At 41.6% G+C, this 27031-nt stretch overlaps 1 protein-coding gene across 3 annotated transcripts in view; it reads right to left on the reverse strand.

Moving 5' to 3' along the window:
- IL11RA (interleukin 11 receptor subunit alpha) overlaps nucleotides 1-27031 on the reverse strand; it is a 93306-nt gene that overhangs the window by 24466 nt on the left and 41809 nt on the right. For 2 of the 3 annotated variants that reach the window (XM_075187069.1, XM_075187052.1), the window contains exons 2-5: nucleotides 6499-6595; nucleotides 6138-6198; nucleotides 5560-5726; nucleotides 2772-2886 (exon numbers count right to left, since the gene is read on the reverse strand). In XM_075187069.1, the coding sequence (XP_075043170.1) occupies nucleotides 2772-2886; nucleotides 5560-5726; nucleotides 6138-6198; nucleotides 6499-6595 (440 nt within the window). Of the gene's footprint in view, nucleotides 1-2771; nucleotides 2887-5559; nucleotides 5727-6137; nucleotides 6199-6498; nucleotides 6596-22992; nucleotides 23243-27031 lie in introns of those variants that run through there. The other variant, XM_075187062.1, reaches the window with a different exon arrangement.

The following is a 27031-nucleotide window of genomic DNA, read 5'->3' on the forward strand; positions in this document are numbered from 1 at the left end:
TGCACAGCATCCCCCTGCGTATTACTCTGCAGTACTTATCACACTACTGCTCTGAATGTGGGTTATGTCATGTTACTCCTGAATTTACACCTGCACAGCATCCCTCTGCCTATTACTCTGCAGTACTTATCACACTACTGCTCTGAATGTGGGATATGTCATGTTACTCCTGAATTTACACCTGCACAGCATCCCTCTGCGTATTACTCTGCAGTACTTATCACACTACTGCTCTGAATGTGGGTTATGTCATGTTACTCCAGGATTTATACCTGCACAGGGTGTTGTACAAACACAGTTGAATAGAGCTGAGGTTGGAGCGTGGTCAGTATATTCTGCTGAGTGGTGCATTTGGGAGAGCACTGGGAACAACCAGGTCCAGCTCCAGTATTTTGCAGCAAAATAAGCCAAACAATTTGTAAAACAGCTTTGAAAATGTAATTTGTTCCTAATCTACCTGCTCGTGGAGGGTTAACCAGCCCATTATACAGCTCAGTTCTAAATTTAATAGAACCAAGTAAATTACAAATCTAAAATTACAGCCAAGAGCTAAAGGCAGCAACTTCTCCACTTTACTCAAAATAAAACCACATGGAAAAAAAACGTAATTCTGCCAAGAACAAGTAACACTTCGGAGTCAGAATATATATATATATATATATATATATATATATATATATATATATATATATATATATATATATATATACCAAGAAAACAGATATGGTAGAAAAGATGAAAATCAGTGTATGCATCCTCGTAGGATGAAACCAGCAGAGTCCTCGGTATTAGAGGCGTTAGACCAACCTGTGGCTTTTTAGGTGGTGTGAAACTACAAGCCCCAGCATGCTTTGCCAGTAGACAGACAGCTGATAGTTGGCACGGCATACTGGAACTTGTAGTTTAAAAACACCTGGAGAGTAACAGGTTGGCCAGGGCCTGCGTTAGTATGTTGCAGAGTGTTTAGCAGCACCTTGCAGACGTCCTGCAATGTACAGACTTTTGTTGGGCAGTAGGTGGCGCTATTATTGACGTCTATGGATGAAATGTATAGCTGTAGCTTTCATGCATATTAATATATACAAACATACCGATAATAATTGTGCAAAATGACTTTTGTTGATATTTTTGGGTGGACACTTGCAGCGATGTAAAACAAAAATACAACATGCTTAAAAATAGTTTTCTTTTAAAGCTGATAATGTTCCTCAAGTTCCAGCTATTTGATTTTAGACTGTAATAGACCTGGATTGTAGTGTCTGTAACCATAAAATATACAAGATAGATATCACGTTCCCTGTGGCTGTGGGGAGGGGGAGATAAAGTGACTTCATCAATTTACCAGTCTATTGCTTTGTCCTGTGATTGAGTAAACACCAGCAGATGTATCGCTATATTTAAAGACAAGTAAATTCGCTATTTGATATTAATATGTGAAAAGCTGTGTATGACAGAGCTGAGCGATATACATGGAGTGTTTATATGTAACTAGATATGACCACCATGCTCTCTCTCACTCCTCTGCAGTAGGACTATATGTTATTAATGGTTTACTAACAGAGCAGACACAGAGTGACTGACAGTTTTGCGCACTTGCTTTGCAGTGTGTGGATTGGTTAATTCATACACAGGGCCCAACCCAGTGATGTCATAGTTGCTCAAGTGATCATCACCCTTAGCTTTTTGTGACCTGCGTGGAATCCCATCAGGACACTGTCCTAAGGATGTGGGAGGAGCTACAGCTGCCTGAGAGGGGTGTAATACTTTACTATTGTAACAGTACAGTAATTGTGGTGTCAGGGTAACACTGCACAGCGTATTCTACGTTCATATCTGAAAATATCATAGTTGGGGTTTGTGGCTCTTTATTTGGCAACAGAAACGTGCAAGTTATCGATAACACACAGGATTAAACCTCATGGCAATTACTATAAAATATAATTAAAGGAATTGTCCACTTGTCGGGAACTTTTCCCCACGTGTACACGTCCCCACCAAGAGGCACCATCCTGGGCTCACCTCCCCCCTGCACTGAAGCAAAACTTAATTTAAAACGGTTTTCCACCTTCAGACGACTGTAAGCTAATGATCTGCACTCCTACAACTTTCACTACATGCATTTCCTTCCATTGTTCTCAGCTCTAAAACACCCAGGCAGATTAGGGTTGTGGCCCTTAGATACAACACATATCAGCTCTACAATTGTATCCAAAGAGCCATTCTGTTTCATATCCATACCCAGGGTCCACTTTTTCCACCACTTTGTGTTTCTAACACAATTGTGACCTTCAAAACCCATTATTTCCTCCTTCAACACTGCACTAATTACTAAAAACATTCCCTTTTCATACTGGCAACCGCAAATGTCTTCCAGCAATGCCTTTATATCATCGGCCAGTTTATTGTATTCAGCACAAAACTGCTCAACAGCTGCTGCTGTTTGCAATTCTCAGAACTGAGCGGCATCGTGTCATATCTTGAGCACCCAAAATAAACAGCATTACCTGATGATATAAATGCATGGCTGAAAGGCACAGATGGAAGGCAGAGCGTTAAAGCATTGTGCTTAGTAAAAGTTGCACAAGGGCCTGCACAGGTCAATGCCTCGATGTCATCTGGGGAAGCTGGGGGGCACCTTTTAGTATAATTCTATACGAGACCGTCCTGTTAATAATTCCAATACTCCAGATATCCATTTTCAGGACATGGGTGTAAGAACAAAGGATAAATATAAGTCTGCTCCCCAGTAACTATACAGAATGTAATCTCACCGATACGACGTGATGTATCTCGTAGGCAGGAGAGTGTCCACAGCCGGCTTCCAGTAACAGGAAAAGTTGTGATAATCAGAAGCTCTGCAGGTGACGGATGGCATGCCCGGGAGATCTGCAAACACAACACAACATGGGTGTAATGTGTGCGGAATTATATATATATATCTCATATACCGGTAGTAGCGATGTACCAGAACATGCTACAGATACTCATTACACGTTATAGGAGCGAATAGTACAATACTGCTGATAAGGGAGCCCTTCCACTGCCAGAGGCGGCCTTAACATGACAGATTTATAGTGTTGTCTGGGGCGAGAGGTCGGTAGACCAACAGGGCAGAGAGGAAACATTTACATAATGCTTCACGCAGCTGCTTTATCACGAGTTCTACCCATAAAAATACCTAAACTATTAATCTGACAATTGTAATTCTTCAAGTAATATACAATATATACTGTATCAGAGGATTGGTCTACATACTAACATGTAAGCTGCATCGCTAAGGGGCTGATTTATCAAAAAGCCAAATCACAGCGATGGACACAATACCTGTTGTGTTAGCGCCATCTCTGATTAAAATCACTAAGAAAACGCTTTATTATTTGAATAAAGATTTTTTTTTTACTGTTTTAAGGTTTCCATAAATTGTATCTATTTTTAATCATTTGTATTTGCCCCGCATAAGACTTCACCGCTAACCGCAATGAGCTATATTGATACAATGAATCTCATTGATATACTTTATCAATGAGCTACATTGTATCCTTGCAGGTCACTGTGGTTAGCAGTCAGACACCACGTGGTGTCTCAACCGCTACTAACCAATCAGAGTGAAGCAGCTCTGTATTTAATAGAAACTGTCTGAAATTGCTGATAGCAGCCTGGTATATTAGGGCTGGTGCTGGGGGCACTTTCGGGACTGGGGCTCGCTTTATAAAAAAAAAGGATTTGTTTTAAAACACTTGCAAGGTCCATGCTGAAGACCATTCTCATTATTGGGTATCTTGCAATAGGGGTTAATCACCTGCAACAGATACACCTCCTACAGCTGTCTACAACTCTACACAGGCAGAGAGTGATCCTTTACCGCCATACTTGTGTCCAATGCTACATCAACTGCAATAGCAAAATCATCGGTACAAGAACTTGCACAATTAATTTATAACAAGTTATGATTAAAGGCAGTCGCTCAAATTGAGCATCCACGGATTGAACATAGGAAAATAAACAATAGATAAGTCCAGTAGAGGGTGAGCTTTGCCGCCACAGCTACGGTAAGTGGGTGATTAAATGTTGCTCTCAGCGCAGGCCCCCTGCGTCTTGTCCGTGGGTAAATATCTACACACAGCGGCTCCCGTCAGTCCACCCAGCAGAAACTGTAAATATTTATATTCAGAAGAGTGATAACGGAGCTTGAGAGAGCCGGACAAGGTTACCCGTCCGACACAGCCGCCTCCTGTGATACAGTCCCAGGGTCTCCGCTCTGCGTAACATAATGGGACAAGTGACAGCTTCCGGCAGGTGAGAACAAGTTTCTATTTACTCCTGTCAAACAACAGGCGGTGCTGACAAACACGGAGCATCGCACACATGGCGTTCCAAGGAAAGAGAAGTGTTTATGTCTGGGAACACGCAGGGATCCGGGCAGCCTGAACGCACTATCAGACGTGTAATGACTGGACGCTGCACTGACTCACACTCTCCCTCGCTGCCGTACACAGGACACGAGGGGTGAAGATCTGTCACAGTTAAGTAAACATTTCAAATCATTCTGAAGAGCTCTGTCCCTTTGAATAAAACGCACTTCTCTTAACAAGGCAATTATAGTAACGATGCTGCATATCCGAGAAAATCCTTATATAGATATGTTTTACCCAGAAGGCATTGCAATAGGGACAATGGTCAACAAAAGTCGGTTTGGAAGAAGATGTTATTTAGATCCTCAAAGGCTGAGGGGCAGAAGGTCATAGTCACCCCTTCCTACCAGCAATCTGCCCCTCGCTGACACCAAGTATATCTGTATGATCATAGTCACCCCTTCCTACCAGCAATCTGCCCCTCGCTGACACCAAGTATATCTGTATGATCATAGTCACCCCTTCCTACCAGCAATCTTCCCCTCGCTGACACCAAGTATATCTGTATGATCATAGTCACCCCTTCCTACCAGCAATCTGCCCCTCGCTGACACCAAGTATATCTGTATGATCATAGTCACCCCTTCCTACCAGCAATCTGCCCCTCGCTGACACCAAGTATATCTGTATGATCATAGTCACCCCTTCCTACCAGCAATCTGCCCCTCGCTGACACCAAGTATATCTGTATGATCATAGTCACCCCTTCCTACCAGCAATCTGCCCCTCGCTGACACCAAGTATATCTGTATGATCATAGTCACCCCTTCCTACCAGCAATCTGCCCCTCGCTGACACCAAGTATATCTGTATGATCATAGTCACTCCTTCCTACCAGCAATCTGCCCCTCGCTGACACCAAGTATATCTGTATGATCATAGTCACCCCTTCCTACCAGCAATCTGCCCCTCGCTGACACCAAGTATATCTGTATGATCATAGTCACCCCTTCCTACCAGCAATCTGCCCCTCACTGACACCAAGTATATCTGTATGATCATAGTCACCCCTTCCTACCAGCAATCTGCCCCTCGCTGACACCAAGTATATCTGTATGATCATAGTCACCCCTTCCTACCAGCAATCTGCCCCTCGCTGACACCAAGTATATCTGTATGAACTCATAGAGAAATCACTGTTACTCACATCCCACTTTGAGCAGCAAAGAGCGCAGGAGCTCCCCCGAGTGGCCGTGGCAGGTGTAGTTCCCCATCACTGAATGTCCTACACTTGGAAGATCCAGGTCTCCTACGTTAGTGAAGTAGCCCCAGGAGACATCTGGGGACCCATTGAATCTCCACTCGGCCACTGAGCTGCAGAAGGAAGAAGAGACGGCGTTATAGGTGGACATATATATGGCGCTTTGTACCCATCAGACCCAGTAGGGATCAATTATCCTTGTCTAGAAGTACACACGCATACATAATGGAGGCTGAGAGGACAATGACCACGAAAAAACACAATTAGGGGTATATTGATAATATTATTCTGCACAAGGTCACATTTTGCTTCATTACCATTATCATTACCATTATCATTACCATTATCAACAACATAATTTAACGGTTATAAATGACGGACAGACCCACCTGCATATTAAGCAGGTAAATGGGAGAGGGGCACAGCGCTATGTGGGTTACTATCCGTGTATGGAGGAAGTGACAAACAATTCTCCACCTTAATTTACACCTGTCTGTCCTATTCACACGGTTCTGTAGTCTCACCTGTCATTTCGGCTGTTGCATTTTAAGGTAACAGTCTCTCCAATTCTCCCATACACGACACCTGAAAGGAAAGTGACAGTTACATTCAAACACGCTCCGAGTAGGGGGTACTTTAATGGACTATCTAGCTCATATCTCATCTTTAAGTAGAGTATATTTTCATTTTCACTTTCTACATATAGTCAGTAATATATCTGGACAAAGAAAACCAGATTTCTCTGCATAGATATATTTATAAACATTTGTGAAACCAAGTTGTCTACGGGTGGGTCATAAAAGCGGGGGGGATGTGATTTAACTGGAGAACCTCTGCAATCTTTCAGGTGACTCAGTCTGTAGCAGCGAACAAATGATTCTGTACCTTCCTCCTCCCATGTATGTGAAGATAACGACACGGACACGACAGTCACAGCAAGAAGACAAAACACCCGGCTAAGACATGATGCAGAGCTGCTCATCTGGAAAACACACAAAGATCAGAGTTAGACGGAGCCTCAAGAACAATAGAGCGTTCTAGACCTGTGCGTATAAACAGTCACAGACAACAACTGACAAGAAACCATTGCATTATATATTTGTGTGTTATTTTTGTTAATTGTTTTATCTTAAGCTTTGTAGATTTTCCATATTAAATAACACGTAATGGGCCTGATTCATTAAGGAAAATGAAGCACAAAATTGAGTAAGTTTTCTTACTCAAGTTTTCTGGGCAAAACCACGTTACAATGCAAGGGGTGCAAATTAGTTTATTATTTTGCACATTAGGAAAATACTGTCTGTTTTTTCATGTAGCACACAAATACTTGATAGTTTATTTGTACACTGACATTTAAAGATGATCTAGAATATGCCCTACCCCAAATATAAACACTTTTTAAATGTACCCCCCCCCCTCCTATGGTTTTGCCATGCATGATTACTTTTGCTTAACTTGCCTTAATGAATCAGGCCCAAAAAGTTCAAGTCTCTGGAACTAATTCATTAAGGGAAGTTAAGTAAAAAAAATTGAGAGCAAATAGTCTCCTGGACAAAACCATGTTACAATGCAAGGGGTGCAAATTAGTTTTCTGTTTTGCACATAAGTTAAATACTGACTGTTTTTTCATGTAGGACACAAATATCAACTTTAAATGTCAGTGTACAAATAAGCTATCAAGTATTTGTGTGCTACATGAAAAAACAGACAGTATTTAACTTATGTGCTAAATAGAAAACTAATTTGCACCCCTTGCATTGTAACATGGTTTTGTCCAGGAGACTACTTACTCAATTTTTTTACTTTAGTTCCCTTAATGAATCAGGCCCTCTGTGTTCTTACAAATTCACGTGACAGTTTGGTAAAAACGTTACATAGCTGAAAACGGGGAGAACATTGTGGTTTATGTTACCTCTGATTAAAGTGAATTGTGATAGATTAGTTTTAAGGTAGAACTTAAGGATTCCTAACTAAGAGTGTCAGCTCTTCACAAAAAACCTTGGTGGTGGCATAATTGGTAAGGCACAGCCTGTGTGTGGCATAGAAAGGGAAGAATATAATCATTTTAGACAGACCAGTTGGTTGTTTTTGATTAACCCTTTATCGCACACACACGTCGCGCAGGCTCAGGTGAGTGTCGATCGTGACAAATTACTAATTTGATAATGCTGCAAGAAACTGTAACGTTAGCGAAGTCTTTTGTTAGAGTCAGTAGAATATTGTTATTCAACACATTTGTATGAAACAAAGTAACAATACTCGGTATATGTCTGGGACACACACACTCGCTCCACCTGTTGAATAAATTTAAGCAGAAGTGAAACCATCCTTTAGGACAAGTCCTGTCACTCAGAATTACACCCGAGGAATGTAACACCCCCCAGTTCACACATATCATATGATGGCATACGCATCTGCTAAACGGGACTTGAGCTACGTAAAACACCACATACGCAGCGCAAACAGAGCAGATACGGGACTCAACGTCCAATGCAAATATAACGGTTTGCGTCACTCAAAGTATGAAACACATATGTGTTTGCGTACCTTGATGAATCAGGCCCATAGTCGGGAATTGAACTCATGACTCCAGCGCTGTGAGGCAGAAGTGCTAACCACTAAGCCACCGTGCTGCCCTAAAGGTTCACCATAAATCAGTGATATTGTCAGACCCCATTATTCTGTGGTTGCTTCGTGTAATATCTCATGAGGACTTTGGAGCCGATTTACAAAATATGAATGTTTTTGGTTTGTTTATCGCCACTTATCTCAGGAATAAATAAAAAAATCACTTATCACTGCAAATTATCAAAACATCTGCCCCGGGGCAGTTAGGGTAAATTACCACCTTGCTGTGCCAATCTCTGGGGGATCTGAGCATGTGCGAGCAGGCTAGCGCGTGCGCAGCGGAACTGAAATCACAGATTTGGCCTTTACACTAAATATATATTTATATACTTGTAAAAAAAAAAAAAAAAATACAAATATAATAAAAAAAATTAACCGCATTCTATATTGAATAAATTAGTATTTTTCATGTCTAGGGCAGAGGGTACCTCACCCATTTTGGCCAGCAGGAGGGCTATTGGCCCTTTAATAATGACTTAAGATTGTCCAGCATGTATTTCCTTGTATATTACCATGCGTTTATAGATGAGCTGTATGTGACAAGAGGGGCTTATTCCCCGTGTGACCACGCGCAGCAGGAGAATAATGACCGTGTGGCGGACGCTCTGGCAGGACAGGTACGAGGGATCCAAAGTCTTTAGACCTTAAGTAAATACAGCGCACAGATCAGGCCAGAAACTCAAATACACTCAGAGGAAAAAGTATTAGCTGCTAATTAGGTAATAATCTCTGCAGAACATGGCAGTAACTGTGCCCTGCGCTCCTCCCCCGTCTCTGAGGCCCTTTCCACAATTATCCCTACTTTCCGATGCATGATGCTGTTTCTGGAACAGTCACATCGAGGGCGGAGAGGACAGAGGGCGACTATCATCACTACAGACCACTGTGGGACTACGGATATGTACACACAGTATACAGAGGACAGACACTGGGAACTGTATCCAGTATACAGAGAACACACACTGGGAATTGTATCCAGTATACAGAGGACAGACACTGGGAATTGTATCCAGTATGCAGAGGACAGACACTGGGAATTGTATCCAGTATACAGAGGAGAAGAATGGACACTGGGAATTGTATCCAGTATACAGAGGACAGACACTGGGAATTGTATCCAGTATACAGAGGAGAAGAACGGACTCTGGGAATTGTATCCAGTATACAGAGGACAGACACTGGGAATTGTATCCAGTATACAGAGGAGAAGAACGGACACTTGGAGTTGTATCCAGTATACAGAGGACAGACACTGGGAATTGTATCCAGTATACAGAGGACAGACACTGGGAATTGTATCCAGTACACAGGAGGACAAACACTTGGAATTGTATCCAGTACACAGGAGGACAGACACTGGGAATTGTATCCAGTATACAGAGGACAGACACTGGGAATTGTATCCAGTATACAGAGGAGAAGAACGGACACTGGGAATTGTATCCAGTATACAGAGGACAGACACTGGGAATTGTATCCAGTATACAGAGGAGAAGAACTGACACTGGGAATTGTATCCAGTATACAGAGGAGAAGAACTGACACTGGGAATTGTATCCAGTATACAGAGGACAAACACTTGGAATTGTATCCAGTACACAGGAGGACAGACACTGGGAATTGTATCCAGTATACAGAGGACAGACACTGGGAATTGTATCCAGTATACAGAGGAGAAGAACGGACACTGGGAATTGTATCCAGTATACAGAGGACAGACACTGGGAATTGTATCCAGTATACAGAGGAGAAGAACGGACACTGGGAGTTGTATCCAGTATACAGAGGACAAACACTTGGAATTGTATCCAGTATACAGAGGACAGACACTGAGAATTGTATCCAGTATACAGAGGACAAACACTTGGAATTATATCCAGTATACAGAGGACAGACACTGGGAATTGTATCCAGTATACAGAGGACAAACACTTGGAATTATATCCAGTATACAGAGGACAGACACTGGGAATTGTATCCAGTATACAGAGGACAGACACTGGGAATTGTGTCCAGTATACAGAGGACAGACACTGGGAGTTGTATCCAGTATACAGAGGACAAACACTGGGAATTGTATCCAGTATACAGAGGACAGACGCTGGGAATTGTATCCAGTATACAGAGGACAGACACTGGGAATTGTATCCAGTATACAGAGGACAAACACTTGGAATTGTATCCAGTATACAGAGGACAGACACTGGGAATTGTATCCAGTATACAGAGGTCAGACACTGGGAATTGTATCCAGTATACAGAGGAGAAGAACGGACACTGGGAATTGTATCCAGTATACAGAGGACAGACACTGGGAATTGTATCCAGTATACAGAGGAGAAGAACGGACACTGGGAGTTGTATCCAGTATACAGAGGACAGACACTGGGAATTGTATCCAGTATACAGAGGAGAAGAACGGACACTGGGAGTTGTATCCAGTATACAGAGGACAAACACTTGGAATTGTATCCAGTACACAGGAGGACAGACACTGGGAATAGTATCCAGTATACAAAGGACAGACACTGGGAGTTGTATGCAATATACAGAGGACAGACAATGGGAATTGCATCTAGTATACAGAGGGCAGACACTGGGAATTGTATCCAGTATACAGAGGACAGACACTGGGAATTGTGTCCAGTATACAGAGGACAGACACTGGGAGTTGTATCCAGTATACAGAGGACAAACACTTGGAATTGTATCCAGTATACAGAGGACAGACGCTGGGAATTGTATCCAGTATACAGAGGACAGACACTGGGAATTGTATCCAGTATACAGAGGAGAAGAACGGACACTGGGAAGTGCATCTAGGATACAGGACAAAAAAGTGATATATACAGAGGAGAAGAACGGACACTGGGAAGTGCATCTAGGATACAGGACAAAAAAGTGATACAGGGCAACTGGACATAAAACTACAAAATAACATATATTGAGAAATAGTTTGTATGGAACAAGTGAAGTGATACTGTGCAGTTGTAAATACAAATGGAACAAAAACAAGAGAAGTGGCACTGTGCACACACATACGGCATAATATAATATGGATAATGACACCAATCATGCAGGAGATGAAAAGTGGTACTATGCATGTGTCTAGACATACAGCATAATATAACATGGATGATGACAATAATCACACAAGACAAAGAAGTGGTACGGTGCATGTGTCTAGACATACAGCATAATATAACATGGATGATGACAATAATCATACATGACAAAGAAGGGTACTGAGGATGCTCACAGCATATAGAGCAAGAATAATAGCAATATGCCATTATCCATACATCTAGAGTAGCACCAGATAATGTGAATTGCCCTCAGGAAAAGAGAGGCAATACTGACCACACATCTACAATAACAGATGCAGTCACATAACCCAGTATACAGAACAGGAGACACAACCTTGCATTAGTGTATATATTAGGGCATGGACACTTCTCAGTACACTGCGCAGTCGCTGTGTTTTATGGCCCCGCGCCACTTCCTGAAGGTCTCTTAGGATTCCAAGACAGAACTTTCCAAAACACCAATGTACGAGCAGCAGAGAGTGCTGTGTCCTGAGCTTTGCAGCCACTACAGACAGTGCCTGGGCTGTAACACAGCAGTATGCTACACAGGTACACTACAGCGTTACACTACACAGTTAAACTACACAGGTACACTACAGCGGTACAATACACAGTTACACAACATACCGTTATCCTTTAGTGTTACACTACACAGTTACACTACAGCGTTACACTACACAGTTACACTACAGCGTTACAATACACAGTTACACTACAGCGTTACAATACACAATTAAACTACAGAGTTACACTACACAGTGTTAAACCACACAGTTACACGCTACATTGTTACACTACACAGTTACATTACAGTGTGACATTACAGTTATACTACAGTGTTACAATACACAGCATTACTCCACACAGTCACATTACACAGTTACACTATATAGTTACACTAGATACCATTACACAATACAGTGTTACACTACACAGCTACACTACATTGTTACACCACAGCCAGATGACACAGTTACAGAGAGGGGCTGTACGCTCAGAGCTCCCTCTCAGTCTTTCATGAAAAGTTAAAAACATGACAATATGGAAAGTGGACGATGTCTTCCTGCAGGTGGATCACTCGCACTTAACCCTTTACTTTACAAAGACCTTGATACAATGTCCTCTGGGTGCAGACTGCTCACGTATGTTACACACACACATGACTGACAGCCCATTACCCGCACTATGCTGCACTATAACCGGCTACATGAACAATCGGGGACTTTGCTGCAAGTTTCAGATTACAGATGATTAATGGCGAGCAGCATATTCTTCAGTTTTATATAAAAAAAAAAAAATTATCTATGTCCATCAAAATAAGTCATAGCAGAAATATTTCATGTACTAATCTCAATATAAATAGGTTAATCATTTTTAAAATTCACTGAAACTTTAAATGTCATCTTTTAGTAGTTTGCAATACACAACTTATATGCAGCATTATATTACCCATTTGTTAGGGAAACTATAACTCTCTCTGTTACATTCCTGCAGCAGATCTTCCCATTCACAACTCCCATAAACGTGTCTGGATGTTCTGGTGCATGAACTGGGTCATTGGTCTGAGCGCAATCCACGTTCTCGTGCGGTAATGTGTCAACATTGTCTACTTGTGTCTCAAATGCAGAGGTGGGCCTACTGAGACTTGTAGTTCAACAGTAGCTTGGAAGTCGCCCATTCCCTAAGCCCAGTATTATATTAAATCCTCAAATATAAACATTCATACTGACCCCCAACTCAATGCATTCCCAGATCAGGGCACATAGTTCCCATGTCACACACACTCACACGTACAGTTTATTTTCTTGCAGTTTAGGTTTCAGGGATTCATAGTGAGGACTGTACAGATGTTTGGGACGCTGCTCGCGGAATGTTCCGCAGCCATCAGGAATTTCCTGAGAATCAGGCACAGGTTTGGAGATTGTGCCAGGGAGACGTCCTACCCCTCTCTGTTAGTTTTACTAGCAGCCCAGCTGTTATATGATGCAGTTACAGGGTTGTGGGACCTGTGAGGGTCAGTATATGGGAGCAGTGAGCTGGAGAGATTATAAACACAACATATTGAAGGAAAGGAACAATCTGATCTTTTGAAATGTAGTAAACGGGAAGAACAACTTCAGGATTACCCCTAAATATACCCTGTCCTTAGTAACACCACAAGACCTGCAGCCAAGGACAGTATATGGATATTATTCCTTTATACACAGCAGAGGCTGAACCAGTATACACCCTGATCCACAGTGCTAGATAGGGAAGCTGCATACACAGATGGGGGGACAGGGATAAAAGTGGAGGCATTGGAGACAGTGGAAGAGGGATAGAATAATGATGGAGGATTTATAGAATAATGAGGGAGGTATAGAAACTGATGGAAGTTGTATAGAATAATGATGGAGGTAGAGAAATTGATGGAGGAGGTATAGAATAATGAGGGAGGTATAGAAACAGATGGAGGAGGTACAGAATAATGATTGAGGTATAGAAACCGATGGAGGAGGTATAGAATAATGATGGAGGTATAGAATCAGATGGAGGAGGTATAGAATAATGATGGAGGTATAGAAACAGATGGAGGAGGTATAGAATAATGATGGAGGTATAGAAACCGATGGAGGAGGTATAGAATAATGAGGTAGGTATAGAAACTAATGGAGGAGGTATAGAATAATGAAGGAGGTATAGAAACAGATGGAGGAGGAGGTATAGAATAATGAAGGAGGTATAGAAACAGATGGAGGAGGAGGTATAGAATAATAAAGGAGGTATAGAAACAGATGGAGGAGGAGGTATAGAATAATAAGGGAGGTATAGAAACTGATGGAGGAGGGATAGAATAATGATGGAGGTATAGAAACTGATGGAGGAGGTATAGAATAATGATGGAGGTATAGAAACTGATGGAGGAGGTATAGAATAATGAAGGAGGTATAGAAACTGATGGAGGAGGGATAGAATAATGATGGAAGTATAGAAACTGATGGAGGAGGTATAGAATATTGAAGGAGGTATAGAAACTGATGGAGGAGGTATAGAATAATGAAGGAGGTATAGAAACTGATGGAGGAGGGATAGAATAATGATGGAAGTATAGAAACTGATGGAGGAGGTATAGAATAATGAAGGAGGTATAGAAACTGATGGAGGAGGGATAGAATAATGAAGGAGGTATAGAAACTGATGGAGGAGGGATAGAATAATGATGGAAGTATAGAAACTGATGGAGGAGGTATAGAATAATGAAGGAGGTATAGAAACTGATGGAGGAGGTATAGAATAATGATGGAGGTATAGAAACAGATGGAGGAGGTATAGAATGAAGGAGGTATAGAAACTGATGGAGGGTATAGAATAATGATGGAGGTATAGAAACTGATGGAGGAGGTATAGAATAATGATGGATGTATAGAAACTGATGGAGGAGGTATAGAATAATGATGGAGGTATAGAAACAGATGGAGGAGGTATAGAATAATGATGGAGGTATAGAAACTGATGGAGGAGGTATAGAATAATGATGGAGGTATAGAAACAGATGGAGGAGGGATAGAATAATGATGGAGGTATAGAAACTAATGGAGGAGGGATAGAATAATGATAGAGGTAGAGAAATTGATGGAGAAGGTATAGAATAATGATGGAGGTATAGAAACAGATGGAGGAGGGATAGAATAATGATGGAGGTATAGAAACTGATGGAGGAGGTATAGAATAATGAGGTAGGTATAGAAACTGATGGAAGTTGTATAGAATAATGATGGAGGTATAGAAACAGATGGAGGAGGGATAGAATAATGATGGAGGTATAGAAACTAATGGAGGAGGGATAGAATAATGATAGAGGTAGAGAAATTGATGGAGAAGGTATAGAATAATGATGGAGGTATAGAAACAGATGGAGGAGGGATAGAATAATGATGGAGGTATAGAAACTGATGGAGGAGGTATAGAATAATGAGGTAGGTATAGAAACTGATGGAAGTTGTATAGAATAATGATGGAGGTATAGAAACAGATGGAGGAGGTATAGAATAATGAAGGAGGTATAGAAACTGATGGAGGAGGTATAGAATAATGATGGATGTATAGAAACTGATGGAGGAGGTATAGAATAATGATGGAGGTATAGAAACAGATGGAGGAGGAGGTATAGAATAATAAGGGAGGTATAGAAACTGATGGAAGTTGTATAGAATAATGATGGAGGTATAGAAACAGATGGAGGAGGGATAGAATAATGATGGAGGTATAGAAACTAATGGAGGAGGGATAGAATAATGATAGAGGTAGAGAAATTGATGGAGAAGGTATAGAATAATGATGGAGGTATAGAAACAGATGGAGGAGGGATAGAATAATGATGGAGGTATAGAAACTGATGGAGGAGGTATAGAATAATGAGGTAGGTATAGAAACTGATGGAAGTTGTATAGAATAATGAAGGAGATATAGAAACTGATGGAAGTTGTATAGAATAATGATGGAGGTATAGAAACAGATGGAGGAGGTATAGAAAAATGATGGAGGTATAGAAACAGATGGAGGAGGTATAGAATAATGAAGGAGGTATAGAAACTAATGGAGGAGGGATAGAATAATGATAGAGGTAGAGAAATTGATGGAGAAGGTATAGAATAATGATGGAGGTATAGAAACAGATGGAGGAGGGATAGAATAATGATGGAGGTATAGAAACTGATGGAGGAGGTATAGAATAATGAGGTAGGTATAGAAACTGATGGAAGTTGTATAGAATAATGATGGAGGTATAGAAACAGATGGAGGAGGGATAGAATAATGATGGAGGTATAGAAACTAATGGAGGAGGGATAGAATAATGATAGAGGTAGAGAAATTGATGGAGAAGGTATAGAATAATGATGGAGGTATAGAAACAGATGGAGGAGGGATAGAATAATGATGGAGGTATAGAAACTGATGGAGGAGGTATAGAATAATGAGGTAGGTATAGAAACTGATGGAAGTTGTATAGAATAATGATGGAGGTATAGAAACAGATGGAGGAGGTATAGAATAATGAAGGAGGTATAGAAACTGATGGAGGAGGTATAGAATAATGATGGATGTATAGAAACTGATGGAGGAGGTATAGAATAATGATGGAGGTATAGAAACAGATGGAGGAGGAGGTATAGAATAATAAGGGAGGTATAGAAACTGATGGAAGTTGTATAGAATAATGATGGAGGTATAGAAACAGATGGAGGAGGGATAGAATAATGATGGAGGTATAGAAACTAATGGAGGAGGGATAGAATAATGATAGAGGTAGAGAAATTGATGGAGAAGGTATAGAATAATGATGGAGGTATAGAAACAGATGGAGGAGGGATAGAATAATGATGGAGGTATAGAAACTGATGGAGGAGGTATAGAATAATGAGGTAGGTATAGAAACTGATGGAAGTTGTATAGAATAATGAAGGAGATATAGAAACTGATGGAAGTTGTATAGAATAATGATGGAGGTATAGAAACAGATGGAGGAGGTATAGAAAAATGATGGAGGTATAGAAACAGATGGAGGAGGTATAGAATAATGAAGGAGGTATAGAAACTAATGGAGGAGGGATAGAATAATGATAGAGGTAGAGAAATTGATGGAGAAGGTATAGAATAATGAAGGAGGTATAGAAACAGATGGAGGAGGTATAGAATAATGAAGGAGGTATATAAACTAATGGAGGAGGGATAGAATAATGATGGAGGTATAGAAACTGATGGAGGAGGTATAGAATAATGAAGGAGGTATAGAAACTAATGGAGGAGGGATAGAATAATGATGGAGGTATAGAAATAGATGGAGGAGGGATAGAATAATGAGGTAGGTATAGAAACTGATGGAAGTTGTATAGAATAATGATGGAGATATAGAAACAGATGGAGGAGGTATAGAATAATGAAGGAGGTATAGAAACTAATGGAGGAGGGATAGAATAATGAAGGAGGTATAGAAACTGATGGAGGAGGTATAGAATAATGAGATAGGTATAGAAACTGATGGAAGTTGTATAGAATAATGATGGAGATATAGAAACAGATGGAGGAGGTATAGAATAATGAAGGAGGTATAGAAACTGATGGAGGAGGTATAGAATAATGAAGGAGGTATAGAAACTGATGGAGGAGGTATAGAAAAATGATGGAGGTATAGAAACAGATGGAGGAGGTATAGAAAAATGATGGAGGTATAGAAACAGATGGAGGAGGTATAGAATAATGAAGGAGGTATAGAAACTAATGGAGGAGGGATAGAATAATGATAGAGGTAGAGAAATTTATGGAGAAGGTATAGAATAATGAAGGAGGTATAGAAACAGATGGAGGAGGTATAGAATAATGAAGGAGGTATATAAACAGATGGAGAAGGGATAGAATAATGATGGAGGTATAGAAACTAATGGAGGAGGTATAGAATAATGATGGAGGTATAGAAACAGATGGAGAAGGGATAGAATAATGATGGAGGTATAGAAACTGATGGAGTAGGTATAGAATAATGAGGGAGGTACAGAAACTGATGGAGGATAAATAGAATAATGAAGCTGGTATAGAAACAGATGGAGGGGGTATAGAATAATAAAGGAGGTATAGAAACTGATGGATGAGGTATAGAATGAGGTAGGTATAGAAACCGATGGAGAGATACATAGTATAATGAGGGAGGTATAAAAACTAGAAACTGATGGAGGAGGTATAGAATAATGAGGGTGGTATAGAATAATAAGGGAGGTATAGAATAATGAGGGAGGTGTAGAAATGGAAGGAGGATGTTTAGAATAAATAGGGAGCTATAGAATAACGAGGGAGGTATAGAATAAATAGAAAGGTATAGAAACTGATGGAGAATGTATAGAATAATGAGGGAGGTATAGAATAATATGGAAGCTATAAAAGTAATTAGAGGAGGTATATAACACAATGTTGTACATGAAATGCCAAATATTTGTACATCAGTCAGTAAATGACATCAGCTTGTTGTGACAACTGCAAAATTAAAAGATAGTTGCTGTAAGAAAGACCAACATGTTGCTTGATATTTAGTGTAGAAGAAGAGAAGAGAAAAGGAGAGAGGGAAGAGGAGAGAGAGGGTGAAAGAGTGGGGAGAGGGTGCGAGGGAAGAGGAGAGAGAGGGTGAAAGAGGGGGGAGAGGGAGCGAGGGAAGAGGAGAGAGAGGTGAAAGAGGTGGGAGAGGGAGCGAGGGAAGAGGAGAGAGAGGGTGAAAGAGTGGGGAGAGGGAGCGAGGGAAGAGGAGAGAGAGGGTGAAAGAGGGGGGAGAGGGAGCGAGGGAAGAGGAGAGAGAGGGTGAAAGAGGGGGGAGAGGGAGCGAGGGAAGAGGAGAGAGAGGTGAAAGAGGGGGGAGAGAAAGAGGAGATGGAGAGAGTGAGGAGAAGAGAGATGAAGAGAGGGTGAGTGGGTTAAGGAAAGAGATTAGGGGGGGGACAGAGGGAGATGAAGAGACGGAGACATCTGGGGAGAGGGAGAAAGACAGAGAGAGAGAGAGAGAGAGAGAGAGAGAGAAGGGAAGTTCACTGTCACTGTGTGGTCATCCAGACTGTCAGAAATTCTCTTATTTATTCTAGAGAGCAACACCTTATATTAATATGTATTATTACTTTATTACCAGTGGTCAAAATGAAATGTCGGACTGTTAATGAAGAAGTGGCGGTATGAAAAATGTAATGGGAATGTAAGTGACTGGAATGTATATATATATATATATATATATATATATATATATATAAATACATATATACATATAAATATACATATATACATATACATACATACATATATATACATACGTACGTACGTACGTACGTACGTACGTACGTACGTACGTACATACATACACATATACATACATACATACATACATACATACATATATACATATATACATACATACATACATACATATATACATATATACATACATACATACATACATACATACATACATACACATATACAAACATACATACATACATACACACACATATATATATATATATATATATATATATATATATATATATATATATAGATACACATCTCACAACAATACACATTAAAACATTTCCATAACTTTTAAATAATGAATCTCACTATCAGCACCAATCAGAGCCAATGCCGCCTACAGCACAAAACCAACAGCGATACCCAATAATCATCCTATGAACATTGACAGGACTATTATTGGAATATGGTGCTATCTGCAGTAAGATCCCCAAGTTACACTATTTAGGAATTGGTTACATAAGCGCCAATCAGCGGATCTCATTCAATTAGCCCACTGATCCCACAACATGTGTGGCCATAATAATATAACAAGCTGCATTTAGTTGCAACCAATCAGCAATTAGCTTTCAATCTGTCTGGCTCAAAGCAGACATGATAGGAAGAGCCTAATTGGCAGCCATGGTTTAGTGCAAATTTTTGTACTGGAATTCAGTAAATGAGCAAAAACATTGGGTTTGTATAAAACAGCGCAGCAGTAGGGATCACTGGGGATTATCACAGGTATAGAATCACAAAACTCCATCTCAGATTGACGTAGTTTCAGGATAGAAGTAAAGATATTTATTTATTTAGATTGTAAAATCCTCGGAGACGTTCCTCTTTCCAATTGCATTATTATGTTTGAAGTTGATTTGATACATTATTTATTATTATTTTTATTATTATCCTTTGTTTGTAAAGGCGCCACAAAGTTTCCGCAGCGCTGTACAGATTACAAACAATAGACCACACAAAGAGTGATACAATTGTTTCCCGATAACAACTCTATGTCATATCCAAGGACTAGGAAACTAAACTCACTCTGCTTACTGATAAAACGCTACAAAGCCAAGATAAATACTAGGAACAAAAATCAATCTTATATATATATATAGCAGAAATTGCAGGAAAGTGATCTGATGGTGGAAAACCCTTTTAAACACCGTTTTTTTGTTTCTTTTTCTGTTAACCGACATGTAATCTTTCATTAGTGAGCAGATCTTTCTATAAAATACAAGTTATCTTATATAAGAGAGTTATTAATAACAGTCACAAATCTGTATGTAACAGTTTCAGAATATCTGAGATACAGCTTTGACCGTGGGGAAAGGTATTTCTCATATGCACAGTAAACTGGCGTCTATAAGTAGTGAAATGCTTACTCTAAAATGACTGATAAAAGAGAGCACACACTCACACTTCAGGCAACTTTTAGACATAACTGGGCATAAGCCGAAGTCCCAGTCAGTTCCCCAACATGATGACAGAGGTACTTACTGTATGAGCAGTACAAACCTAGGGGCTATCACTAAACGTTAGAAGCCGACGTATGTTAAGTAAAATATTGTATATAGTGGGAAACCTGGTGCCAGATACACAATCTAACCCATATCTGACGCATAATGACCTGAGCCGTCCCTGGGGACGAGTGCAATATACACAACAGCAAATCCATCATTACCCTTACAAGAAATATATTTAACCCTTACCATTGTATCCTATATATTTGGGAATGTTTTAATCAGTTCTTTCAAATCAAAACAAAAATCAATTTGCATTTGAATCTTATTTCGATAAAGAAAAATAGGTTTGCAAGTGATAAAGATGAAGCAGGTCATAATACAAATCATGATACATTATTTCAAACCAAATCATTGTACATGGAGCCATAGCTCAGCTTACTCTATAATCACTTATAATGAGAAAGCAGCGATTGGCATCGATGTGACTATACGTGTCTCTAGTCGATCATTCCAATATCTCTGACACCTTTACAATAGTTATGATACCGTTACTCTGGCGTTAATATATGTTACACTATAAAGGTTGTGCTGAGCGTGTTATACAGAAGGGACCAGATAGCCCAGGTACAGGCAAAAATATACCTCTGCATGAAGGTTACATATCCTCCACCTTCCATCATCATCATCATCATCATCATTTATTTATATAGAGCCAACATATGCCGTAGCGCTTTACAATTTGGGACAAACACAATAAACTAATAAACAAACTGGGTAAAACAGACAGAGAGGTGAGAGGACCCTGCTTGCAAGCTTACAATCTATGGGACAATGGGAGTTTGATACATGAGGTTAAGTCTCCATTTTGCATTTTCGGCCCAGCCAGACTGCAAAGGTAAAAGTGACTCATAAGCTAAATGATCCTGTCACATTACAATGTTGGTCATGGGGTAGTAATGGTTGATAACAGGGTAATGTAGTGAGGTTAAGAGTGTGGTTGAGGAATATTATAAGCTTGTCTGAAGAGGTGGGTTTTCAGAGAACGCTTGAAACTTTGTAGACCAGAGGAGAGTCTTATTGTGCGAGGGAGAGAATCGCAGAATCGTTTCGTGAGAGATTGCAGAATCATTTCATTCTGAATTATTTGTTATTACAAGTGGTTGGAAGCTGGGAATGACCACTGGATCATCGCAGCAGCGTATATTATACACTAGAATGGGGAGACTACCTGTCACCTATCGTATATCACCTGGATGGTTACATCCAGTCATTATCACCACAAACATTTCTTATAGTGACTTGACTTGTGTACTTGTTATTCGATAATGAAATGAACAGCATTTAATTAATAATAGTACCTTGAAAATGAAGCACATAACAGAAAGTATTTGTGTAATTAAGTCATTAATATATTGCACAATAAACATATATATTTACTTTATATACATTTGGAAACAAAATATAACATAGATTAGACAGTGAGGATACTGTAAATCTCTCCTGTCTCCTACTCAGTTGTCGTCTCTGGACCAACACGTTGGTGGTCTTATCCCCACCAGAAATGTCATTATCACTGTAGTAACACAGTGGGGAAAGTCGTTAGAAGACTTTGTAGCACATGAGGATGAAACAGTGGAAGGAATAATTAGGTTATATTGTAAATAAAACGAGCTCTGGTGAAACATCACCTCCAATGTTGTGACCTCCAGAAAATCATTAATAAGCTGCAATTCATAGACAGGCTGTGAAAATGCTGTATGATTGTCAGCTTGGGTGCAACACAGGACCCCGTTATTTGCTGCATGGGGAACTGTTCTGGGAAGCGGGTTGTCCAATTGCGGACAATCACTTTATAGAGCTTCATGTCCCCAGTCTAGAGGAGAGCAGCACCAACAGATGTTATACACATTGAGACACAACAGGGTTCAGGGAGGTTCCGAATTTATACCAGGGAGGATTTCTAGAGCATGAGAAGAGGCTCAAACTAGAGGGAGATGATAGAGACATGGAACAGGCTCCCAGCAGAGGTGGTAGGACTCATAGTTACAGAATTATAAAATGCATGGGACGCACATAGCTAGTGTAAGGGCTGAACTAAAAACTAAATACATAAAATACAAAAATAGAACAGAAGAGGGAAAAACAGAAAACTGTGAGATAGGAATAACTGACAACATAGTATAATAAATAATATATAATACATAAATACAGTGGATACTACACTGATAAATCCTGTAAAAACAAATAGATGCTGTGTAACAAATAGTGGATACTTTTACTTTTGTTTAACCCTCGCAGAGACTTCCCTGAGCTCACTGATGAAACCTAAGATTGGATTAAAGCTTTGATTGTGGAATGTAAAACTAGCTGTAACTTTCTGCATGTACTGATGGTCATCTTACCTTCACCTCCCCATAGAGCCTGCCCTGCTGCACCTCATCGCGGACCCCAGCTGCACACAGCAGTCCCTGCTTTGGAAAAACTCAAAAAACTCACAGAGCGAATTAAGAAGAAAAATAGAAATATGAGAGAGTTCGGTACCCTGCCAGGCGGCTGATCTCCCTGTGCCAAACCCCCTCCCTCCAAGGCTGAAACCTGAACCCCTTGCATGAGCTCCAACCAAGAGCTAAAGCACAGGAGAGGTGCAGCAGGGGAGCTCAGCCAAATCCTTCTCTCCTGGCAGCCAGTCCCCTCCTCCAGCAAACACACACAAACCACTGACTCTACTACACTCTGCAATGTTCCTGCATGCTGCCCGGTGCACTACTACACACTACTATGTCCCTGCACGCTGCCCGGTGCACTACTACACACTACTATGTTCCTGCATGTTGCCCGGTGCACTACTACACACTGCTATGTCCCTGCACGCTGCCCGGTGCACTACTACACACTACTATGTTCCTGCATGTTGCCCGGTGCACTACTACACACTGCTATGTCCCTGCACGCTGCCCGGTGCACTACTACACACTGCTATGTTCCTGCACGCTGCCCGGTGCACTACTACACACTGCTATGCTCCTGCATGCTGCCCGGTGCACTACTACACACTGCTATGTTCCTGCATGATGCCCGGTGCACTACTACACACTACTATGTTCCTGCACCCTGTACTACTACACACTACTATGTTCCTGCATGCTGCCCGGTGCACTACTACACACTGCTATGTTCCTGCACGCTGCCCGGTGCACTACTACACACTGCTATGTTCCTGCACGCTGCCCGGTGCACTACTACACACTACTATGTTCCTGCATACTGCCCGGTGCACTACTACACACTGCTATATTCCTGCACGCTGCCCGGTGCACTACTACACACTACTATGTTCCTGCATACTGCCCGGTGCACTACTACACACTACTATGTTCCTGCATACTGCCCGGTGCACTACTACACACTACTATGTTCCTGCACACTGCCCGGTGAACTACTACACACTGCTACATTCTTGCATGCTGCCCGGTGCACTACTGTGAACTACTACACACTACTATGTTCCTGCACGCTGCCCGGTGCACTACTATACACTGCTATGTTCCTGCACGCTGCCCGGTGCACTACTACACACTGCTATGCTCCTGCACGCTGCCCGGTGCACTACTACACACTGCTATGTTCCTGCACGCTGCCCGGTGCACTACTACACACTGCAATGTTCCTGCACGCTGGCCGGTGCACTACTGTGCACTACTACACACTGCTACGTTCCTGCACACTGCCCGGTGCACTACTACACAGTGCTACTTTCCTGCACACTGCCCGTTGCACTACTACACACTGCCCGGTGCCCGGTGTACTACTACACACTGCTACGTTCCTGTACACTGCCCGGTGCACTACTACACACTATTATATTCCTGCACGCTGCCCGGTGCACTACTACACACTGCTATGTTCCTGCACACTGCCCGGTGCACTACTACACACTACTATATTCCTGCACACTGCCCGTTGCACTACTACACACTTCTATGTTCCTGTTACTGCACACTGCCCATTGCACTACTGCACACTAATATGTTCCTGCACGTTTCCCGGTGCACTACTACACACTGCTACATTCCTGCACGCTGCCCGGTGCACTACTACACACTGCCTGGTGCACTACTACACACTGCTACGTTTCTGCACGCTGCCCGGTGCGCTACTGCACACTACTATGTTCCTGCACCCTGTCCGGTGCACTACTACACACTACTATGTTCCTGCACCCTGCCCGGTGCACTACTACACACTGCTTTGTTCCTACACGCTGCCCAGTGCACTACTACACACTGCTATGTTCCTGCATGCTGCCCGGTGCACTACTACACAATGCCCGGTGCACTACTACACACTGCTATGTTCCTGCACCCTGCCCAGTGCACTACTACACACTGCTTTGTTCCTAAACGCTGCCCGATGCACTAGTACACACTGTTATGTTCCTGCACGCTGCCCGGTGCACTAAAACACACTTCTATGTTCCTGCACGCTGCCCGGTGCTCTACTACACACTGCTATGTTCCTGCACCCTGCCCAGTGCACTACTACACACTACTATGTTCCTGCACGCTGCCTGGTGCACTACTACACACTGTTATGTTAATGCACCCTGCCCGGTGTACTACTACACACTACTATGTTCCTGCACACTGCCCGGTGCACTACTACACAATGTTATGTTCCTGCACGCTGCCCGGTGCACTAAAACACACTTCTATGTTCCTGCACGCTGCCCGGTGCACTACTACACATTGTTATGTTCCTGCACCCTGCCCGGTGCACTACTACACACTACTATGTTCCTGCACGCTGCCTGGTGCACTACTACACACTGTTATGTTCCTGCACCCTGCCCGGTGCACTACTACACACTACTATGTTCCTGCACACTGCCCGGTGCACTACTACACAATGTTATGTTCCTGCACGCTGCCCGGTGCACTACTACACACTACTATGTTCCTGCACACTGCCTGGTGCACTACTATACACTGTTATGTTCCTGCACCCTGCCCGGTGCACTACTACACACTGCTATGTCCCTGCACCCTGCCCGGTGCACTACTACATACTGTTATGTTCCTGCACACTGCCTGGTGCTCTACTACACACTGCTATGTTCCTGCACGCTGCCCGATGCCCTACTACACACTCTTATGTTCCTACACACTGCCTGGAGTCTTTTCCACACAATACTATTTCACTTCTACACAGAGCCTGGTGTCCTACTTTATAAGGCAGTGTGTAGAAGTGAAGCTCAGAGGTGTGTAGAAGTGACACCAGGCAGCTTGTATTAATATACACTGAATGATGTCACTTGTAGGCACTACTGAGTGTCACTCCTACACCCTGCCTGGTGTCACTCCTACACCCTGCCTGGTGTCACTCCTACACCCTGCCTGGTGTCACTCCTACACCCTGCCTGGTGTCACTCCTACACCCTGCCTAGTGTCACTCCTACACCCTGCCTGGTGTCACTCCTACACCCTGCCTGGTGTCACTCCTACACCCTGCCTGGAGTCACTCCTACACCCTGCCTGGAGTCACTCCTACACCCTGCCTGGTGTCACTCCTACACCCTGCCTGGTGTCACTCCTACACCCTGCCTGGTGTCACTCCTACACGGACACATTCAGATCAACGTTCCTCCAGTCAGAAGTCTCTACGTCCGGAAAAGTCGGTTCTAAACCTCGTATTCACAGCACATTATTTTGTTATGTGCTTTTTTTTTCTTTGAACTGCAAACACTATTGTGTTCTAAGTTCCCTGTTATCGTTCAAGTTCTCCACTGAAAAAAGTTAAATGTGTAAAGTGCGGTCACGGATGAGCAGGCTGGAGTACGGACAACCTGACCTGAATATGGTGGAACCTCTTTTGCTTTCTCAAATTTAGCTCAATTTTTTTTTAATTAGTTAAGAACTCTAGAAATTCCTGCAAATATAAAAAAAAAATTGAACATGTTCAAGAACCAATACATGGTACATGGGCGCTTCAAGAATCTTTGGAGACCCGTTTCAACAGGGGTAACTGAAGGCTAAAATATCGCCCCAGCACTCTATTAAACATCATACCAATGAGATGCAAAATAATATAATATTTAGTAAGGAATAAATCGCCTATTACATAAAAGTAAAATACTACTAAATATCTAATAAATAAGCCACAGATATATATCTCGAATATTCAAGGACATTTGCAAACTAAAAACATTTCCTATGGTGGGGGAAGGCTTTCTTCCTATGCAGACCACACTTCCTGCAGTAGCTCTATGAATGACAGTACAGAGATATATGATGGGATTACACACAACACAGTAGATCTGCAGGGCGGCATGTTTATATTTAACTAGAAAGAGACTCCTGTTCCTAAACACTGACCATCTATTACGCTGTCACTTGTATAACAACATCAGTGCTCTGGAAAGAGGCGATTACTGGTTATATTTAG

This window comes from Mixophyes fleayi, chromosome 1, assembly GCF_038048845.1.
Source record: "Mixophyes fleayi isolate aMixFle1 chromosome 1, aMixFle1.hap1, whole genome shotgun sequence".
NCBI lineage: Eukaryota > Metazoa > Chordata > Amphibia > Anura > Limnodynastidae > Mixophyes > Mixophyes fleayi.